Source organism: Phalaenopsis equestris, unplaced genomic scaffold (genome assembly GCF_001263595.1).
Source record: "Phalaenopsis equestris unplaced genomic scaffold, ASM126359v1 Scaffold000840, whole genome shotgun sequence".
Taxonomy (NCBI): Eukaryota; Viridiplantae; Streptophyta; class Magnoliopsida; order Asparagales; family Orchidaceae; genus Phalaenopsis; species Phalaenopsis equestris.
In genome coordinates, this window is record NW_018165280.1 from 199,119 (window position 1) to 221,772 (window position 22,654).

The 22,654-nt window shown below is 36.1% G+C and overlaps 1 protein-coding gene across 1 annotated transcript in view; it reads left to right on the forward strand.

Annotated features, from left to right (window-relative positions):
* Window positions 1-3,251: 3,251 nt before the first annotated feature.
* LOC110031641 (ribosomal RNA small subunit methyltransferase I) overlaps window positions 3,252-22,654 on the forward strand; it is a 55,617-nt gene continuing 36,214 nt past the window's right edge. Inside the window, 5 exon segments of the mRNA XM_020734958.1 lie at window positions 3,252-3,456; window positions 9,847-9,914; window positions 15,472-15,524; window positions 15,527-15,555; window positions 15,662-15,790. Coding sequence (XP_020590617.1) covers window positions 3,262-3,456; window positions 9,847-9,914; window positions 15,472-15,524; window positions 15,527-15,555; window positions 15,662-15,790 — 474 coding nt within the window. The 5' untranslated portion in view covers window positions 3,252-3,261.

A 22,654-nucleotide genomic window follows, 5' to 3' on the forward strand; every position in this document is an offset into this window, starting at 1 on the left:
TTATATTAAATAGGGGAATTTGTCGGCCAATATATTGGTTCCGCAGATCAAACGGATGTCATGACTTTCTCTAGTTTATTTGATCGAGCCTCACCCTCAATTATTGTATTCATCCTTTGGGATAGATACAGGGTTTGAGGTAAAACGCTCTTTCATTTAAACTATGAAAATTATAGGGTCAGTTTGACTTCATCTTTTTCAAAATTAAATTTTTTAACGTCCTTCCGAAGCGGGCAACGGGATTTCAATTCCGATGACCGACAGCTTCTTACGGGCAAACTCCACACCAAAATAGTGCCGACACAATAAAAATAATTATGATATTAATAATGCATGTTGATCTGGTTATACCCAAGTAATGAAAATAATTGCATGGTTAATTTTACTTTCTAATTGGTGTTAGATTGCTAATCAAATCGTTGAATTTGTAACATATCATCGTCTTGACATGGTACAAAAATTATGCACACACTAAGAAGTGAGAAAATAACTAGCAGTGACACAAGAAATTTTTACATGAAAAACCCAGAGTTTGGCTCAGCTAAAGAGTTCCACTATAAAAAGATGATTACAGTTGTAACCATTTGTCCCACAAGCAGGAAAGGGTACAAGGTTTCCTAAGTTACAACGTCGACCTGCGGATAAAATTATTGTAAGGAACAAGCATCAATCAATAACGGTCGAAGATGACCTACAGATGGTGGTGGACGGCGGTCGGCAGAGGTCAGAAGTAGTCGACAACATCTGAGTGATGCTAGACTTCGGCTCCTCAAAGTTTTAAGCTCTTCTTCAAGCCTCATGCTCGTTTTTTTAAAGAGGGGGGTAGGGCTTTATTTATAGAGTTCCATGTGCAATTAATGCAGGAATATGAACCATTTAGATTAGACGTTCATAAAAGCTTTCTTGGGTGAACATTTGAGTGTCTTAATGATGTTAGAATTGAGCGATTTTGAGCTCGTTGGATTTGACCTGTCGATATGCTCGATTGGACTATAAGCTTGTCAGATTCAACATTCGCTTGATCTTTCAAATATGCTTATAATGATTCCAAAAGTGATTTAATGGCTTTATCTGAGGTTGTTTTACTTGTATTAAGCAAGTTTTGATATCATTGGGTTTGTCTCATCGAATCTGTCAATTTGACTATATGTTTGCTGAAAGCAGAGTTCTGGATGACTTTTGATTAAAATTTTAATGTTTCTTGCTCAAAAGATTATCTCGAAATTCGTGTTTTGAATCGAGATTTATGTTAAATGAAAAAAAATATGTTGACATTATATCATTCATAATTACTTTAATGTGTAAATTAACCTTATTGTTGCTTGACCTTATATTTATTTGTTCACATTTTGTGATTAATATATATCATTTCTTTTATAGCTTCATGCGACAAATCTAATTCTTTCTATAATTGTTTATAACTAATTATGGACATTTTGGAGTTATGTTATTGTTTTTTAATTGTGATGCAAAAACTATAACTAATATTATAAAATTTTGTCGGTATTAAACCCTTTTGTTATAACTAGTTGGACCGATGGATTCTTCAGAGAAATCAGTGGTTTTCATGGGATCGATGCCCACCTGTTAAATGATTTATGCATTTATCTGCATAAAAAACTCATGATGTTGTGGCATGTAAATACCAACATAAAAGTGCATGTGTTTGAGTTTTTTCTATTCTTGATCACAAGCATATGATAATCTTTGCAAGTTCAGTTGTACACATAGTAAATCGTCTCCGTTTATTGATCATACCGTATGCACATTTTTCTGTCATTTATGCATTAATGAATAGAGTTATTTACTGAGTTTGATTTTTAAACTCACCCGTGATATTTTTATATAACAAGTTTCACCCAATCACTTTTCTAACTGTGTCCATCAGAGCATAATTTCTAGATTTAGACTTATTTTTGATGTTTTATGTTTCATATTAATCATTATATCTTTATTTCTGGGTCTGGGTAATTGTTCCTTATTTTTAGTTTAGTTTCTTTCAAATATTATATTTTCTTTCAGTTATATCCTCAATACTTTATATTTATGAAAAAAATAAAGTTTTTTTTTCTGTTATTGTTCGCATAAATTTTTCTTTTGAGAATAAAAAATAAATTAAAATTTTTCAACATGCCTTGTATTATTTGTGTGTACAGACTTTCGGGTCCGGAGTGTGACAAACCTATACGTATAATCACCAATTCATAATGAATAATTTAAACTAGCTTAGACCTCATAACACACACACACACAAGGGCTGTAATCGAGTCGAGCTTGAGCGAGCTCAGGCTGGGCTCGTGTTCGACTCATTCGAAATAGCTCGTGTTTAAAATCAGCGCGTGTTCAAAATCGGCTCGTGAACAATATGTTCGTGTTCGACTCAATTTAAATATTCGCATTCGTGTTCGACTCGAAATTGGCTAGAAAAAAATAAATTGAAAAGAATATATGTAGTGTGGGATTCGAACCTCGACCAAATCTATATAAAAGAAAGCACTAATCACATTGCTACACGAGATGTTATGATTTAAACTTAGATATAAATATATATAATATATTATTATATAAATGATATATGTAATATATTGTTATATAAAAAGTTATATAATTTTTTTTCGAGCCATTTTGAGCAGAACACGAGCGAACAAACTGTTGTTCGTGTTCGGCTCGTTTACATTTCGAGCTTAAAAATTTGTTTGTGTTCGGCTCGCTTAGCGAACGAGCCGGACACAAGCTAATTAACAAGCCGAACATGAGTTGTTCGCAAACAAAGAGTTTTTTTGACAGCTCTAGACACAATATATATATATATATATATATATATATATATATATATATATATATGGATTTTCATGAAAAAGGTTCTACTCTTTCTACCGTAATTTTTATTATCCAAGTTCGCATTGAATTTTTTATGAAATTATCGAGCTCCGAAACGAGCGGATCATGAATTGTCCCGGAGAAAAGAAAATATTTTAGTTCCAATGGTGAGACGCCACGTGTCAAGTAAGACTCATAAATCTGACCAATCCCAATATATTACGGCGGACCCAATTGACACGCAACACCCCATCATTAAACTCAGTCGTAAATTAAGTCCCAAATCTGAATGTAATATTTGCTCCAAGAAGGATATTCATTTCAATTAATAAATTATTCAGATTTCCATGTTATTACTATTCAAGGTAGGATAAAAAATCTATAAATTTGTTTCTCCCGGCGGCTTTGGCTTTTCAATCAGTATTCAGCGAGCAAGGAAGCATGCACCCACTCGCCCGACCCTTTCAAATCTCCGCCATTTCAAAGCTGGCAGCCCCATCCATTTCTCCTCTCCTGCTCCGATCTTTCGCGCAGCCCTTCTCTACCTCCGGCTCTCTTCGCTGTGCTTCTTCGAGCTCAGAAGGCGATGCCATCTCCGCAACCGAGCCCGTCAATCACGTTAACTTCTCTACGAAGGTCAGTCTCGAGGCCCTAATCCTGTATATTCCTCATCGCGGTGTACATTTTGACAGGAACGAAAAAATTATCCGGAATAAAACATATTTTAATTCCTTTCGATGCAAAAACGGTTGTTATTGCCTCGTTGAGCCGCAACTGATACGCTAATACGACCTGAAAGCAATACGCACATAAAAGTATCTTTGCAGCAGATGAAAACTCTAGAAAACATAACTACCCAAGCCTCCTCATAAATTCAACCGGGTCCTGTATCCTTCCTCAAAGTTAGGCTAGGCAGCCCTTTAGCCATCTTATCTCCTGTATGGCCTTGGAAATCAGGATAGGAATGCTTTGGTTTTTGATAAATATGTTAATGGAGCTGCAAATAAAGCATGTTTAGCAATGAAGCGATGATAGTAACTCATCAAACCATGCTGTACATATGTATATAGCTTATATGTATATATTTATGCATGGATACATACATACATACATACATACATTCATGCTTACTTACATATGTGATACATAAATAACATATGTACATCATATATGCATTTTTTAATGGTATATACATGTAAGCATCTTACACACATACATTAAATCACAATACAAACACATTGTATAGACCATACACACACACATACAAATACATATATATGTATGTATGCATGTGATGCATGCATTCATATATGTGATGTATATATTATATATATGTATTGTATATGATTATGTATGTATGTATAAATAGTGCGCGCTTATGTGTTTGTGTGATGATGATAAATATTTTCGGTGCAAGCCATGTATACATGACTCATATTTTTTTTGATTTACCTTTACCACATCGGCTTGTGCAATGTGTTCAATATATTCTACTTTAGTTGACTACTCAAATTTACATATTGCTAGTTGCATTGTAATTATTGCTTAACGTATGTCAAATTTCATACACAAAACCATGATATCATCAAAGAAAACAACACCAAACTTTCTTAGACAGCTCAAAATACCTGATTTGTTATTGTACGAAAGTTTGAAGGTGCTTTTATCAAACCAAAGGGCATTAACTCAAAATCCAAAGTGTCTATTGTGAGTTCAAAATGTTGGTTTGAGTATGTATTTGTTGTGCATACGAATTTGATGACATCCTAACCATAGATCCAATGTAGAAATGATAATAGCACCTTCTAATTCATGATGCAGTGAATGAATTGAAAACTCTTCTTGATGCGGGCATGCAGTGAGAGGCGTGGGAGCCCCGTTCACATTCTTATGCATGGACTGATTGGTTTATGCAGGGGAGAGACAACTGGCTCCTTTCTAAGGTTTTGGAGCCTCCTTTCAACAACGGGGCCAAATCCTAATTATCTAGGGTTTATATATTTGTTTTTTATAGGTTTTCTATTTTTACTTGGTTTTTTGTCAAGATAGCCGCCAGCGTCCCAGTTACTCCCTTCTAAGGCTATATCCAAAGGCGTGAAGGTGCTCTGACAGTAACTCATCTTGATGTGGTGGGTATTTTCTATTTCCATACTCTCTGCAACCTTTTCTCTGGTACCCCATTCCTTGTTGCAGTCGCCCGAACAACAACCTTGTTTTTTGTCCCGTAGCGCATCCTTGCTCTCAACCACCACTCCCTTTGTTGCCAACACCCAAAACAACACTTTCGGTTATTCTTTTTGCAGTCAAACCCACTTTCTTACAATCGCCTGGAATAACACGTGGTTGACTCCTCACTGCTGTTTTTCCACTGATATCAACCAGCTAACTCTACTTTTCCTACTACAGCCAATCACAATTTCCTCTTCATCCTTCTATAGCCATCCAATGCCTCACCACCCTCCTGTTGCTGCCCACTTACCAAAACAGACCATCACCTTTGGATACAGTTTAGTTGTGTTTGTCGTTATATTTTCCTTTCAAGTCTGTTTGGTTGTAATCACATATTTGTTTTTGATGATAATATTTGATTTTTTATTGTTATCTGGTTAACTTCAGTATTATTTGGTATCAGAGCTAGTCTAACCCTAATTTTATCTTAGGGTTTCTAGCATCCAACAAAACTCAGCTCTATTTCCACCCAACACCCTTCCCTTTGCTGATTTTCCCAAACCGATCATCCAAAAAATTTTCTTTCCCACCCTAATCACCCCTACACACCCTTTCACCTCTCCAACCCAAACCCTAATCATGCCACCGAGAAAACAAATGTTCGACGCCGATAAGGAGTTTACCATAGAAGAGACACTACGACAATTTCGCCAAGTGCTAAGACTCAATGACATTGAGAAATGAAACCATGAATAGGTCACTGTCGAGCGTGATAGGGAGCTCCGACAATGAGAGAGAGAGGGAGGGGAACACTTGAATACATTTCGTAGGGATGATACCACCGGAGAAAAAAACATATCATGACGCTTTGAGATACAGTATCAGGGAGGCCGAGAGATGAAATACTCATTCGAGGATACAAAAATGAAGTGCCTGTTAAAGGATATAAAAACGGAGGGCCCGTTGGAGGATACAAAGAGTCAAGAGTGAAGTCGACATCCCAAATTTCGAGGGTAGGATGAATCTGGATGACTTCATAAGAGTGATTGCAGATCGTCGATAGGGTCATAGAATATAAGGTGTCGGATGACCGAAAAATGAAACTTATTGCTATCAAGCTAAAAAAGAGTTCCTCATTATATTGGGAGAACCCGAAGATGGAGAGCAATAGAGAGGGCAAAACGAGATTACTATATGGGAAAAGATAAAGTGAGAGTTGCAACTAAAATACCTACGCCCACACTATCTTCATGAACTTTTTGCGAGGCTTCACTACCAGCAACAAAGAAACCTATCATTGGAGGAGTACACAATGGAGTTTTTGTAATTCAAGTTGAAATGTGATCTAACAGAGCCATAGGAGCACATGATAGCCAAATACTTGGAAGATTTGAAGCCGTCCATCAATTTCGTGGTCTAGCTACAACTGTACTAGTCTTTGGGTGACATCCATACCTTTGACACTGAAGGTGGAGAGACAACAAAAGCAGTACAGACACCAACCGTCATTTAGACAACGACCCACAGTTAGAGACATCGGTAGAAGCTCGCCTCAGGGAGTTGAGAAGATTGGTATGGAGAGAGATAGAGCCACTCAACATGAGAAGCCCGCCGCGCCCCGCCCCACCCCCCCCCCCTCCCCCAAATGCTTTAAATGCCATGAATATGGGCACACAGCCTCCAGTTGACCAACGAGCCAAATTGTGTCCTTCACCGAGCAGAGTGTAATGGAGAAAGTGTGCGACAAAGAGACAACTAAGGAGAAGGGTGAGAAGTACCAACTTCCACTAGATGATGACGAGATGCTTGTGGTTTGACGAGTCATTCAAACTGACGCATCGAGTGAGCAACAACGGCTTGCACTGTAAAGGAAAGATATGTAGTCTCATCATTGATGGAGGTACACAAATAGTGGACAAATTGAGCTTATCGACTCAGACACATTCTCAATTGTATTCCTTGTTGTGGTTGAAGAAGGAGAATAATGTCAACATTGCCATCAAGCGTTTCATGAAGTTTTCGATGGAAACTCAGTTTCAGGATCAGGTTTGGTGTGATGGAGTGCTGATGGATGCCTGTAGGTTTATGCAATCTTTGTTTTAAACCGAAAAACCGAACCAAACCGAGTTAATTTGGTTGTTAAAGTTTGGTTTTCTGTTTACGGTTCGGTTTTACTTTTATTTAACTGAATAAACCGAAAACCAAATTTTATTGGTAAATCTTTTTTTGAAATGTTTTTGAATTAAATTTTGGATTTCGGTTGAAGTCGGTTGTCCAATTTGAAAACCGAACCGATTGAATACTCACTCCTAGTGCCTGTCACATTTTGTTGGGGAGATTGTGGCAACTTGATCGCCAAACTCAAAATGACCGTACATGAACATATATTCTTTCATCAAAGGTGGAAAACACATCATCCTTTTACCCTCTATGAAGTTCGTGAATACAGGTGCCCTCACTAGCAGAGAAGCATCATAAGGATCATTCTTGGTGATGACAGGGGATTGCGAGACAGGAAAGCCGGTTGCAGACGTAAGATAGCCGGTATAGAGAGAGTTTTGGGGCATCCGGTTCGATAGTACAACAATGACTGCCACCGTATAGGGAGATTCAAACTACTCTCACTTCAAGTTAGGTTTAGCCGACCTTGGGCTACTTTTGGAGGATTCAACAAAGTATACTTAGCAAAAATGCTCAATTTAGTTCCGCAATGTACTCCGGAAGATTGGACCAATATAGATTGTTGCTCGCAAGTGGGGAAGGTTTCTCTGGTGTTTTGGGAGAAAACACAACCAATAGTGGGATCCCGATGCTCATATCAACATAGTCGAAGGCCCTACAAACTTGGGAGGTTACAATAACTCTGCCACCTTCAACATGCTTGGTCTGACTTCATACTACGAGGAGACTGAAGCCTTGACAGATGAAGTTGAAGCTCCTCCGACCTTGAGAGACTGATGCAGGCACACAATGAGAGGCGCGAGAGCCTTGTCTGCATTTGTTATGCCTGGACCGATCAGTCCAAACATGATAGAGCTGATCGAATTCTTTCCAAGGTTTTGGCACCACCTTCTAATAGCGAGACCCAATCTTAATTATTTATGGCTTATCTATTTTCGTCCTTTGTTTTAGATTTTAAGTTTTTGCCTAGTTTTTTGTCAGGAAAGCTGTAAGCGTTTCAATTTCTCCCTTCTAGGGCTGTATTCAAATGTGAGAAAGTGCTCCGATTGTAACTCATCATGAGGTGGTTTGTATCTTTTGTTTCTATACTCCTTGCAATCCTTCCTCCTACAGCTAATTTCCCTTTCCTTGCTAAAGTCGCTCGGGACAACAACCTTGTTGTCTTTTTTCTGCAGATCAACCACCCAACCACCTATTCTCTCATTTCAGCCGTTTGTCCTCACTTCCACCCGCCCTCCCCTGCTGTCACTTCCTGGAACAACACTTTCGGCTATTTTTCCCGCAGTCCAACCCACTTCCTTACAATCACTTGGAATAGCAAGTGGCTTTTTCCTTGCTTCTATTTTTCAATTGAATTCAACCAACCAAACTCCAATTTTTCCCCACAAAGGAGATCCGCAACTTCCCCCTCCTCTCTTACAGCCATCCACTGCCTCACCATCATCTTACCGTCCATCACCAAATATGACTACCACCCTTGGATAACAATTTAGTTGTATTTGTTTGTGTTTGTCATATTTTCCTTTGAAGTATGTTTGGTTGTAATCACATATTTGCTTTTAGTAATAATATTTGCATTTTCATTGTTATTTGGTTAACTCAGGCATCACTTCTTTAAGTTTTATGGCATTCAAAGCATGATAGTTCACATAAAAATGCTAACTATTAGTTTTGTTCAATTTTTTGGCCTAAAATTGGTTTGTAAACATTTTCTTTTTAATAGCTATTCGCAAATAATTGGTTTTGTTCTATGTTAATTTTGTTTTGAGACCCTATAAGGGTTGTCAATAGCGGCACACATATCAATGGATTGAAACACTTGAATATCAAATAAAGTGATATGCCGGTCCTCCCTTGACTGGTCTGACCTTGGTCGGCCCAACCAAACCAGGGTGCAACCGGCCCCCATGTGCGACCCATGAAGCTACTAATTACATGCACGAGGAGAGGAAAGGGAGGTTTTGGGGGGTAAGTTTGAATATATATTGGGTAGTATTTATTAAGGCTAATTTGCTAGGGTTGGTTGAGAGACGATCTACCCCTCGATATGTATATCAACATTGTATCTTCTTGTTCTGCTTGTAAATAAGTAAAATTAGCCATAATATGGGTTTTCCCACTTATCTTGTGTCATTTATTGGCTGATTTTGGTTCCCGTGCATATCAATTCAACCAGTAATCTTTCATCTGGGACTCTTTCTCTGTCTCCTAGATCTCATGGATATTCTCTTTTGTCCTTGTCATAGAGTTATTATTATAACTTTTTGTATCTTTGGCTCCTGTAATTTGGACATCAACATGCATATCCATTGCAGGGTTTTAACTGTAAATCTTAATTACATAATCTTGTACGAATGTTTTCATTGATGATCACCTTGGAGGTGATTTACTTGGAAATATGTTTACAACATTACGATATTTAAATGATTTGTTAGATTTTTTTGAATTACACTATTAACTCATGATGTTGCGGTGCCTTATTTTATGGAGTAGTTGAATACCTTGTTGTTAAAGTTCTTGGCCTTTTTTTTGTTATACATTCGGTATCCTGATCCTCTGCTGCTCCTAAAAGTTCTAGGTTTCAATTTTCATTTTGTTTGATTATTCTAAATTTTTTTGTATTTTTATAATTTTAATTATTCGTAAACTTGTTGTTGCTTTGATCGTTTCTTCCAGGGTTCCTTGAAATCTGGACTATATATTGTCGCAACACCCATTGGTAATCTTGAGGATATCACATTGCGGTATGTAATGATGATCGGCAATTGTAATCTTAAGTAAGCAGTTCATTTACCATTTAAGTTCAAATAGATGCTCTTCGTTTATTTACAACATTAAAATAATCTTGCTTGCTTTTTATTTACCTGTTTTAATAAACTAGTTCAAGATGTACATGCACAAATTATGTGCATATTCACAAACTTTTTCACCATTCAATTTCAGCAAATAGAAATTACTTTTGTTTGCATAAAGAAGAGTCTAATATAACATTGAGTTGCATTTATATCATATTTGCAATTTTTTTTCTCATCAGTAATTGAACCAAAATCACATTCGCTTTTAGTAAACTTTAACTAAATGCTTTCATATATAATTGAGTAGAACTTAAGAGATTCTTACCTTTTATAAAAAATAAATATTTAACTTGTGAATGCATCAAATTTGAGTGTTTCATCTTCTTAAACAACCACCACCCACAATCATCATCATAATTATCATTGTAGTTTTTGTTGTCGTCAAACTTAAGTTGTAGCTAACCATCTAAAATATATTTATTGTTAACTTTAGAAGATAAAATGAGCATATTCATAGAAGAAAACATTTCAAGATTAAAAATTGTAGCAATGCCTCAATTCTTAGATTGAATTGTAACTCATGAATAAATTTTAAAAAGGAGCTATTATACGATATATTTTTTGGAGCTAGATGTAATTAATTTAGCACAGAAGTATCTTCCATATATTTTCCTTTTTCTGTTGGTGTACACCATGCATGGTCTCCAGGAGGATGTAACTTGGTGTATGCTTTTTGCTGGTGATATCTTTCTCGTGGATAAGACTAGAGAAAAAGCTCAGGAAAAATATGAATTATGGAGGCCTACCTTGGAGTCTAAAGACCTTCGTTTGAGTATAACTAAAACTGAATACATGGAATGTAATTTTAGTAGTAGTAGCTCTGGTGACAGAAATGTATCTATAGGTGATCAAATTATTAAAAGATGTGAAAGCTTTAGATATCTCGGGTCCATTGCTCAAAGTGATGGTGATATTGATGGAGATATTATTAGTAGAATTCAAGTTGGTTGGTTAGAGTGGAGGAATGCTTTGGGCCTATTGTGTGATAGAGAAGTGCCGCTTAGAAGCCGCAGAAAATTTTATAAGATGGTGGTGAGACCTGCAATGTTCTATTGCGCTGAATGTTGGCCTTTAAAGGAGAAGCATAAAACTAAGTGTTGCCGAGATGAGAATGATTAGGTGGATGAGTGGCTTTACACTTAGAGACAAAATGCGAAATGAATATATCCGTGGTAGGATTGGTGTAGCTCCAGTGACAGACAAAATTAGAGAGAGTCGTCTTAGATGGTTTGGTCACATTAAACGTCAACCATCCGATGATCTGATTAGAAAAGTATTATGTTAAGAAAGACAGAGGTAGACCTAGGATGACTTGGGCATATTATATAAAAAACGATCTTAATTTATTCGATCTTAATTTATTAGAATTAAATTAGAATTAAATGAAAATATGACACTAAATAGGACACAATGGATAAAAATGATTCATTTAATCGATCCCACTTAGAGGGATAAAGGTTTTGTTGTTGTCGTAGAAGTATCTTTAAATTTTTGTTCTTGATTTCTTCTGGCCTTACCATTGGGCTTGGACACTATTCAAAAGTTGAAACATGAAGTGTAGAGCTTAAGATCAACTTTAATACTTGATTACTCATTTTGATCAATAGTGACTTTCATTGAGCACTGCATTTAACTGGTTATAGATGGAAATTTTATATTAAAAGGCCATTTGGTTTACTAAAAAAGCAAATGCACAATAAATTTAGGGGCTTTCAAACTTTATTTGTCGGATTGGATGAAAGAAGAACCTAGATGTACTAGGAATTCACCATTTTGTTCATTTTCAATTTAGAATTTGTTTAATTAAAATGCTTTGGACAAGAGGCAACGACAACCATATGTTGTCACCCATCTTCAGCTGTTGTTGCGGAAAACGCCGTATTTGTCGTTGCTAGCTGCTATTGGTTTGTCGTCTACCTGTTGCCGCCCTTGCCCTATCCTGCCCTCATTGGCCACTTCTTTTTGATAGCCACCATTGCTTGCCATCACAGCTACTTGGCCATTGAGTTTTACACTGAATTTATTTTACTTATGTTTGAACAAAAAAATGATGATCTTTTGCATTTGCTGTTAAAAAAAAAAAAAAAAAAAAAAATTGTTTAAATATTTTAATTAAATTAAATTTATTTTACGCTATGTCTAAAATACTCTAAATTCTAAATAAGTGCGACCAACTGGCCTTCGAGTATTTTTAAAATATTTGATTACGTTGAATTATGATTGCACAACCTCTTTTGCTACCTTATTTAGTAGAGAATTAATGCCTGATCATTACTTATGTTAGTTTCAATGATTAACATGGGATATTATGTTATTTTTATATAGTTTGAATCCACTATTAAAATTATTTATCCCATCGAATTTCTAGCTTATAAGAGATATTATGATTGTTTTTCTTGAAATGTGCGAGTTTTGGATGAATCATAGGAGACGCACATGATGTAAATTAAAATTTTTCGTTACTTATTAATTATTTATGAAGTTGGTTTGAAGCTCTATAATTTATTTTGATGATTTAAATTATGGACATTTTCATGCTAATGATCATGATGTTATAAAACCGTAGTATATAATTTATGACAATCTAGATGACTAACTATATATTTAGTCAATATTGATTAATAAAATTCAAGATGAATATTGGTAAAAAATATGTTTGATTGGATTGCCCGTTTCTTCCACGTCTCATGGTTGATTGATGGGGGTCAAATGGGGCCTAATGTTCTCTCCTAGGGCTGTCAATTTGGCTCGCTGTTCGCGAACAGCTCGTGTTAGACCTTTTCTTAACGAACAAGCCGAACACGAACAAATTTGTAAGCTCGAAATGTAAACGAGCCAAACATGAACAACAATTTGTTCGCTCGTCGTCAGCTCAAATTGGCTCGAAAATAAATAAATAAATAAATACATAATAAATATTCATAAAATTAAATATCATAAATTATAATTCATTAAAATTTTTAAAAAATAAATTATCATATTTTATAAAATTAAACCTATTATAATATACAACAAATTATTAATAATAATATATTAATATTACTTATATAAATATTATATATTTATATAATAATATAATATAAAATGTATAATTACAATATATCTAAAAACCCCTAACCGTTCTCCCCATTCGCCTCTCGAAATTTCTCGGGTCCGGCTGTCTCTCTCATTTCCTCTTCTGACTCTTCTCAATCTTCTCTGATCTTTAAAAACCCTTTCGACCTCGACAGCTTAAGGGTTTGCCGTCAGCATTCTTCTGCTAATATCTATTTCTATTCTCCTCGAATAGTCACTGTTGGCTCGATTGCTCGGTATTTTTGCTTGGTTGATCGATATTCTTGCTTGGTTCATTGGTTGTTTGTTTGGATACCTAAGTGTTATCTCTGAGTATCTTTTCTCTATTATTTCATGTTTATCTTCGGGTTCGCCTTTTATCTTAAATTTTCTTAAATTTCTTTTAGATTTATCTAGATTTTTTAAGTGAAAACTAGCTTTGTAGGGTTTTGGCAACAAAATCTCGCATATTGCATTTATATATGTATTTTTTTATGGATGAGATCTCATATAAGGGTTTTGTTATGAAATTTAGTTCGGCAATTGTGCATTTGTGCGTTGATTTGTATAGCTTTAGGCGTATGTACTATGGTTCGACTATTGCCTTTAGATCATAATTTTTTCTTTTCTTATGGATGACTTTGTGAAGACTGAAGAACACAATGTTTTTTTCATTTAGTTTTTCAAAACAATAACATCTCTTTATCTAAAGTTTTCTTGAACTTCAGTTTCACTTTGGTGGTTTTGGGATGTTCTGGATGTTTTTTTTAGGGGACTGTATTATTTTGGCAGATAATAATATAGTTTGTATTAATTCGAGATTTTCTTTAGACATTATGCATCATATCTGCTCCGTTGTGGTTTTATTAAGAGCTTGTCAAGCTTGATCTACTGGTATATTGTTAAGTATGTGAAGAAGTTCAGAGAAGAATGAAACTATGCTTGGCCCGAAACACAAGCCATATTTGGAAACAAAGAGCTCATAGCGGGGAACAAGTGTTTGATGCTTGATTCTTGTAATTTGTAAAAATGATGAATAAGTACATAATTTATTTTTAGGGTTCTTATTTTGTTGATTTTTTGTAAAATAATATTAATTTTTTTATTGCATTAATTTTTGTCATCAATTTGCTCTATCTTAAATTGTCTTCAATTATTAAAATAATATCAATTTTTAGGGTTTTTATTTTGTCTTAAATTGTCTTCAATTTGCGGTGTCTTCAGTTTAACTGTTTTTTTTAATCAATTTTTTTTAGTTAACAAATATCTTGGGCTTTTGTCTCAAATTTGCTCTTGAAAACTTTTACATAAAATTCTTATTTTATATTAAAAAATTAAATATTATTTTAATAATTTTATATTATAACGAGACAATTTCGAGCCGAACACGAGCCGAACACGAACAAGCTATTTCGAACACGAGCTAATTAAACACGAGCACACTGTTCGCGAGCCATTTCGAACACGAGCCGACCTTGAGCACGCTCAGGCTCGGCTCGTTTACAGCCCTATTCTCCCCTTCTAGATTTAGCCATCACACCTCAGTTCATTTGGTAATTGCTTCGGTTCACAGGATATAGAGTCGACTGAAAATATTTATTTAATGTTTTAGTACTTAGATTTATATTAATATATTAGTAATTGTATGATTAAAATTCCAGCATCTCATATATTACTTGAAGAATTCCCCATTGCATATCACAGAAAGTGGTTTTGCTATAATGAATGAACACTGCATTACTCGGTGAAATGTAGCATTAATTGATACTTTAGGAAAATAATTTAATAATTACTTATATCTACACACACACACATACCTAATAAAACATCGAACTTTGTAAAATTATTCTTGATGTTTTTGAATGTTTTTGGGAAATGCTAAAATTGGGATAAGACTTTTAAGAGAAATTTTGATTTACCTTTTTGTATTTTTGGTTATTTCATTTTATACTTGTCAAAACGAGAAGGAAATAAAAAACAGTTACTAAATGAGAAATAATTTTCAACTTTTTTGTGGCACACGTTCTACGAGTTCAAATGGTGAAATACATTTAAAAGCCTGCATAAATTTTTGGTTAAAATGAGAGGTAAGTTTTAAAACATCAAACTTGCTTAATGTTTGGAAGATGCGAAGTACTGCAAAGAAAATTTGATGTAAAGAAAGAAAGTGCTCAGAACTTGGGACTGCCTTGGGAGTGTTATTTAAACACACATAATTACGAAACTCAACTAAGTAAAACCACAACCTAATTTCATAGTATGAGACATTAATTTTTAAACTTCATCTTTTTGTTGATCTTCATTACTTGATACTTTGGTTGACCTCTGCTCTTTAATTGTTGTTACCAGTTTTTTGCATTATGATCAGCTTTGCTTAGTTAATACGATGCAGTGCACTGCGCATCCTTAAATCTGCAGATGTGATACTCTCAGAAGATACAAGGCATTCCAACACTACAATATTGATACCCCTCTTGTTAGTTGTGCCGTGCTTGCAAGCCTTAACCTAGTTGGAAATTCTTAAACAAAAGACTTAGCAAATTATATTCCTGAAGTTACTCTCCATGTTGATCTTATTGCAGTTTAGTTACCACAAATTCAATGAATCTCAACGTGAAAAAACAATTTTAAGGAGACTCCGAGAAGGACAAGCCCTTGCATTAATTAGTGACGCTGGGACTCCACTCGTCAGTGATCCTGGCTTGGAACTCGTAGGTTTATGTTTTCAAAAGCATCATTTTTTTTTTATTATCTAATGTTATACTTACCCTCTCTCCCTCTCTCTATCTCTTTATCTATCTCTTGTCATTTATATCAGTTATTAAATATCTTAATAATTGAAAGTAGGGCACGAGATTAGTTATAAATTGATATGTTCTAGATTGGTTCCATATTAGAAGGCAACAATACTGGTTGCATGGTGAGTTCCTGATAGAAAGCTTGTGAGGAGTTAGTTTAAAGAAGATCATTGGTTGGGTTGAAACTTGTGATCCATATTCTGGGGACCAAAGAGTATATATGAGCTAGGGCTCTTTTGTTTCTCTCTCGTTATATGAATATAGATATAGACACACACACATACACATATATATAGAGAGAGCTATAATTGAGCTAAATAGTAGCTTAAAACAATTTCATAGTTTATATTGATGTTTAATCTTCATTCTTTTCTTCATAATAAGAAGTAACTTTTCCACGGTAGTTGTCAATTCAAAAATAAGCTTGGGAGAGAATATTTAACAAGATGAACTTTTTTGTCTTGTTTATTGAAAAAACTACTAATTTTTTTTTCCTGCCAACAATTTAACATAATTACAAGAAAGAACATGTCCCAATGAATTTGAATCTTTTCTTAATATTTTTGTTCCTTCAAAATGAGAAGACCTCTTCAATGTTTTCCGCAGAAGCATTGGCTTCCAAGAGAGAATAAAGTCCTCCAAGTACTTGAGAAAAAAGCCCCAACTAATAAATATATGCAAATCATTTACATATCTCCAGTTGAAAATTGCACTTCTCTAAAGTTGTAGATGTAGCTATACCTGATGTGAAAAAACGACGACAATAAAGCAAAAAATGGAACGAGAAAAAAATTGCATGCAGAAAAATACCATGATGACACAAAGATTTACGTGATTCGGCAAATTAGTCTACGTCCACGGAGCTGCAGAGGATTTTATTTTTTCGAGGACCTATACCGTCGAGCGCCTCACGTTTACAATAAAATGTCTATTTCCTTCTCTCCCTTCCTCTCTCTCTTCCTCTAGTTCTCGCTTAGAGGAGTTGGCTTGGCCTTTGACTTGCTTTTACTTATGACAAGCCATAAGAGACTATTTATAAAATTTAGGAGAGCGATAAGTGGGAGGTATGTGAGCGGTAGGTGAGAAGGTATGTGAGCGGTAGGTGGGAAGGTATGTGAGCTGTAGGTATTCTTAATTAGGAAGCTAATTAAATTGCGGTGGATCGGATCTCTATATTACCTAACAATTCTCCCACTTGGAGACTAGGACACTGACTGCATCACCTACTGACTATATCATCTACTAGCTGTACCGATTTTTTCCTCAAACATGATATCCTTCACCTCTGCAACTTAAAGCCCCTGCCTTCATGCCAGAAGTCCAGCTGAAGTCGAGCACAACTTCAACTTCTCACAGTAACACTCTTAGTTGACATATTACCGTCAACGCAACCTTGTACCACCAAGCTCTTTCTTGGGTTACTCCTGTATCTGCTTACAACTTTCACTGCATGAGCAATATCCCGCCCCTGCTGAAAGCTCTTTTCAACAAGTTCAACCTTGTACCTTTTACTGCCACCAAACACAGTCTTCACCCGGTACACCCACTTGTTGTGCAATGTTTTCTTATTTGGTGGAAGTTCTGCCAGCTCCTAAGTCGGATTCCCTGACAGGGAATCCGTCTTCTCCTTCTTTGTCAGCTCCCACTTACTCTAATTCTTATATTACAAGATTTCTTCATAGATTTGTGGTTATCCACCATTTGTCTGTATAAGGTCCGATTTTCTTACTTTTGACACTCTGCCACTGTTCAGAAAACTGACCTTCTTCTGCTTCCCCATAATGCACCTCTGAGTCATGTGCTTTCGCCTGAGTAAACATGTAGTCATATAGAATGTGTCAGTTTTCTTACCTTGATCTAGTACTAATGCTTCTTTGGTAACCTTCCAGGTGCTATTTGAGAACACCACCAAACGACCACACTCATTGAGCTGCCCAACATAGATGAGGTTTTTCTTCAACTTAGGAACGTGTCTGACCTTTTGTAAAGTTCATTTTCTATTGTTAAGGAGTGCAATATCAACGTCTCCCATCCCCATCATGCTTAGAGCTTTTCCATCAGTCAGATGTACCTTCCCAAAGTCATCTGCAATATTGTTTCGCATCAACTCCCGACGAGAAGATGTATGGAAGGAAGCCCCTGAATCCAATATTCAATCATCAATAGAACTGTGAACTGTCAGCAGTAGCACATCCTGTATTTCTTCAGTTACAACATTAGCGTCATTATTCTCTTTCTTTTTAGGATTCTTACAGTTCCTTTTTTATGTGGCTAGTCTTGCCACAATTCCAACTGGTTGTCTGCTGACCAGATTTTAATTTTGATCTTCCTCTGTTTGAGTTCCTGTCATGTGATCTCCCTCTAGAATCAACATTCAACGCCGAATTTGAACACAAGGCCTCGCCAAAATTCTTCCTGCACACTTCATTAGCTAAAATCAAATTACGAATATCATCATATTTCATCTTGGATTTACCTGTATAAATGCTAACTGCCATCCTCATGACTTCCCAGCTATTTGACAATGAAGCCAACAATATCAGCGCACGTATCTCATCATCAAAATCAATTTTAACAGACGACAATTGCTTCGTGATAGTATTGAAATCAGTCAGGTGTTGAACAACAAAGACACATTTCGCCATCTTCAAGTTGAAAAACTTTTTTATCAAATGCACATTGTTATTCGCCGATGACTTTTATTACATGTTTGATAAAACCGCCATGAGATCTGCAGTAGTCCTCTCTTTGATGACGTTGTGGTCAACCGATCTCGACAGGGTTAATCGAATAACCCCCAAAACCTGTCGATCAAACATATTCCCTTTCGCCTCGTCCATCTTTTTCGATCATTTTCCGAGTAATGGAAGATAAAGTTTCTTCCCATAGAGGTAGTCCTCTATCTGCATCCTTCAGTAATCAAAATCTATGTCATTGAACTTCTCGATCTCTGATGCCATCACTTCGTCTCTGTCCATCATTCTTCCTTAGATTCGAACTTGACTCTGATATCAGTTGTGAAAAAATGACGACAATAAAGGGAAAAATGGAACGAGAAAAAATTGCACGCAGAAAAATATCAGAGCTACACAGAGATTTACGTGGTTCAACAAATTTGCTTACGTCCATGGAGCTGAGAGGATTTTATTTCTTCGAGGAATTACACCGTCGAATGCCTCGACGTTTACAAGAAAATCTCATCTCTATTTTCTTCTCTCTATTTTCTTCTCTCCCTTCCTCTCTTACTCTCTTAGAGGACTTGACTTGGCCTTTGACTTGCTTTTACTTATGACAAATCATAAGAGTATTTATAAAAACCAGAAGAGTCGTAAGTGGGAGGTAGGTGAGCGGTATGTGACATGTGGTAGGTAAGCGGTAGGTGAGAAGGTAGGTGAGCGGTAGGTGATATTCTTAATTAGGAAGCTAATTAAATTACGGTGGACCGGGGCTCCACATATACCATACTATAAAACTGAACTGAACATAGGGTTTTTCACATGTAAACGATCCAGCTGAAAATAACAATTTGCACGGGGATCTAACTTCTAAGATTCCAAATCCAGCTAACGGGTCATATGAATACTACCATTCAGAGAAAAATGTAGAATGAGTTTACTTATAAGAGGCTGTTAGGGGAAAGCATTCTTTTAGGAACATTATGATTGGACTTGTGTCATATTCGATTTATATCAGTATTCAGATTATTAGCATCTTTGACAAAACCAACGGGAATAATATCTTTTTTTTTAAATGTCAACCATGAGAGATAGTTAATTTGGAACTCACCAAGAAATTAATTTTTTAAGCAACATGCAAAAGCGAGGTTGGTTGAAGTTAGTGCCCTTGCCTTTCCTCAATTCGACAGAATCCCCATTTTGAACATTGCAGGAAATATTGAGGAAAGAAGTGAAAATAGTTTTTGGTTCATTTAATAAATACGGGGCAATGAGAGCCTTCTCTTTTCTAAAAATCAAGAGAAGAAAAGTTAGCAAGGCTTGCTTTTGATGATAGAGTCAACAAAATAATTGAACTATGCCGGAAGAGATTTTCAAATGCACTTAGAAACGAAGTAGATATTTATGCTGCAAAGATCACAAATGCTGAGCCTTCCCAATTTTTTTTTGGCATGCCCATGCTATTCCTAATAATCAAATTGAAGCTTCTTCCCTCACCATTGCCCTTAGACATATTATTTTGTTTTCTCCTGTCCACTTTATTGATTGCCCATTAGCACCCAAAAGAATGAGAAATTGTACAAGGAATGGAAGATAACATATTGTTGCCCAAAATCATGAGACCATCTTTGGTTGTTAATTTGATTTGATATAAAGAATGAGAAGCTATTTGCCTATTATGATCATGATTGAAAAGATTGAGCTTATGTATAAGAAACCAATAAATTATTATTTTTTTTTCAGGATTTTAATCTATTTAGGCAGTATTGAAAGTTGCCTACTCTATTAGTATTAGCTTGGGGAGTTCCAAAAATTGAAAATGGGCTGATGTTGATTATTTTCCACATTAATTGGTGAGCACCGGATGGTCATGGTAAGTGTTGGTTTATGGGTTGCAAGTCTCTATTTAATGTGGGTCAGCGAGTTTAAATCAATCCATGTTGGGTTAATGTTGTTGATGCTGATTTGGGTCATTATTCACAATTTGGTTCTCAAAATTGGCGCACCACATTTAGTTTTTAATTTAAATTCTGTTTAATTTTTGTTGCATGTTTTATCTTCTTTGAATTTTATAAAGAATATTATTTAACTAGACTAAAATCAAAGTAAAGCTAATCCGTTCATTGGTAGAATTAATAAGGACATAGAGGGAGTTGACGTCTATGGTCTTATGATAGTTTAGCCTAGGATCTTTAGGCTACACTAGAAGGAACTAAATCAATGTTTTAGATTCGATCTCATATGTCGGAGTAAGTGCTTGTTGAAAAAAGACTGGAATATAAAGAGCATATATGTATATATATATTAAAAAAAGCTCAAGGGCTGATATATTAAAGAGAAATGTACAGATAGGTTTGTATGGGTGGGCCTAAACACCCAGCCCACACGGTACAACACGCACAAAAAAATGTAAAAGATGGGTACATATAGAAATAAAAAAAAAACCCAAAAACCACCCGGGCACTGAAAAAGTGTGGGTCATCCCAATCTAGTTTTGCCTCTGGCTTTTGTTCTCGGTAGTGATCCAGTTAGCAGATTGGTAAGGTGCTGACCATTACCCGTAGTAACCAAAGTATCATCCATAAGACTCCTGAGCTCTAGTAGATCTCCATTATTCTTCTTCCTCCTGGAAGTGTAAACTTGTCATTCCTCTTCCGAAGAATCAGTCTGATGGGGTAGAGCTGAAGTAGAAGGAATACCAACAGTAGTACCCATAATAGGTTCTAGAATATGTGAAGTATGAGTTGCCTCTACACCGGATACTTCTTGAAGAAGTGTAGCTGCGAGGCTTTCCTGATCATCAGTCTGAACACTATCATTTATAGGTAATAGTCTAGCATTATTGTTTTCTATAAAGTTTGTAGGTGCCAACACCGCATCACTCGCAGTAACAATAACAATAGTGTCATGGGGGGTCCTCAGGGGCAACAAACACCTCCTATCTGGCAGTATCCTCCTCAGGTGGAACTAAAATGTCCACAGCAGTGGGGTTAGACCAATCCTTATTCACTTGAACCTTAGATTTCAAATTAGGGTTAAGCTTGTGGCATTTAGCAAGAATACGACCAAACATCTTACAGTTGGTACAATATGGGGATTTGTGCTTCATGACGATTTGTTGTCAATAACCATTATGGGTTGTGCCCTGTCAGACTTCAGTAACATCAAGTAAAGTAATATCCCTTTCCATAAGTATTCTGGCCACCGAGGGTCTGGTTAGATTGAAAGTAGGCAGATCTAGTTTCAAATGATCCCCAAGAATGACCCCAATAGAGTAGAGAACCTGATGGTAAAAAAAATGCAGCTTATAAACTAAACCATACCGGTACATTGAGAGTTTCATGATTTGAGTCGAAATTAGGAGGCCACTTGAGTAACTTCATTGATTTGCCTTCGATATTAAGATATTTCTTGGAGAAAATTTTGGTGTAGTCTTCAGTCACTGTTAGTTGGATCAACACATGTCTCTCATTCACGAGTCACACTTTCTACTTGCTTACTATCTTACTATCAACAACACTCTGATAACATTCATAGAAGGGTGTCCCAACTGAAATTTTCTAATAAGAGAAAACTTGAATTTTTCCGTCAGGGTAGAAATTTCTGATTCAGAAAAAAAAATTGCTTCTTTTCCACCTTTCCTACTTCACTTCTTAATAAAATGACAATGATCTCTACCCTCACGAGATTTCTTATAACTTGAGGGGAATACCACCCTGGACTTCACCTGAGGGTTACCCACCATATGGGCAAATGAGACTTTGTCCGGCTCAACCTAAGAAGAAGGAAACGCCATCAGAGGCTGTCGGTGTTAAACTGCTGCGAGATTGCTGAAAGACAGAGGAGTTGTCGGGCGCAGAAGCAGGAGCATCGCCGAAATAGAAGAAAACCAAATAGTCGGGCGTAGACGATGAAGCTGCGAGTGACAGAGGCGTGGAGTGATATCGAGCAGGAGCAGTGTAGCGATATCGAGGAAGACGACGACGCGAGCAGTGGAGCGATATTGTGATGCGAGCTGCGATAGGGTGCTGCGAACGTCGACGCCGACGTAGATGCAAACGCCAAACGGGGAGCGAGAGTCGACGATGCAAGGTCCTCTCCT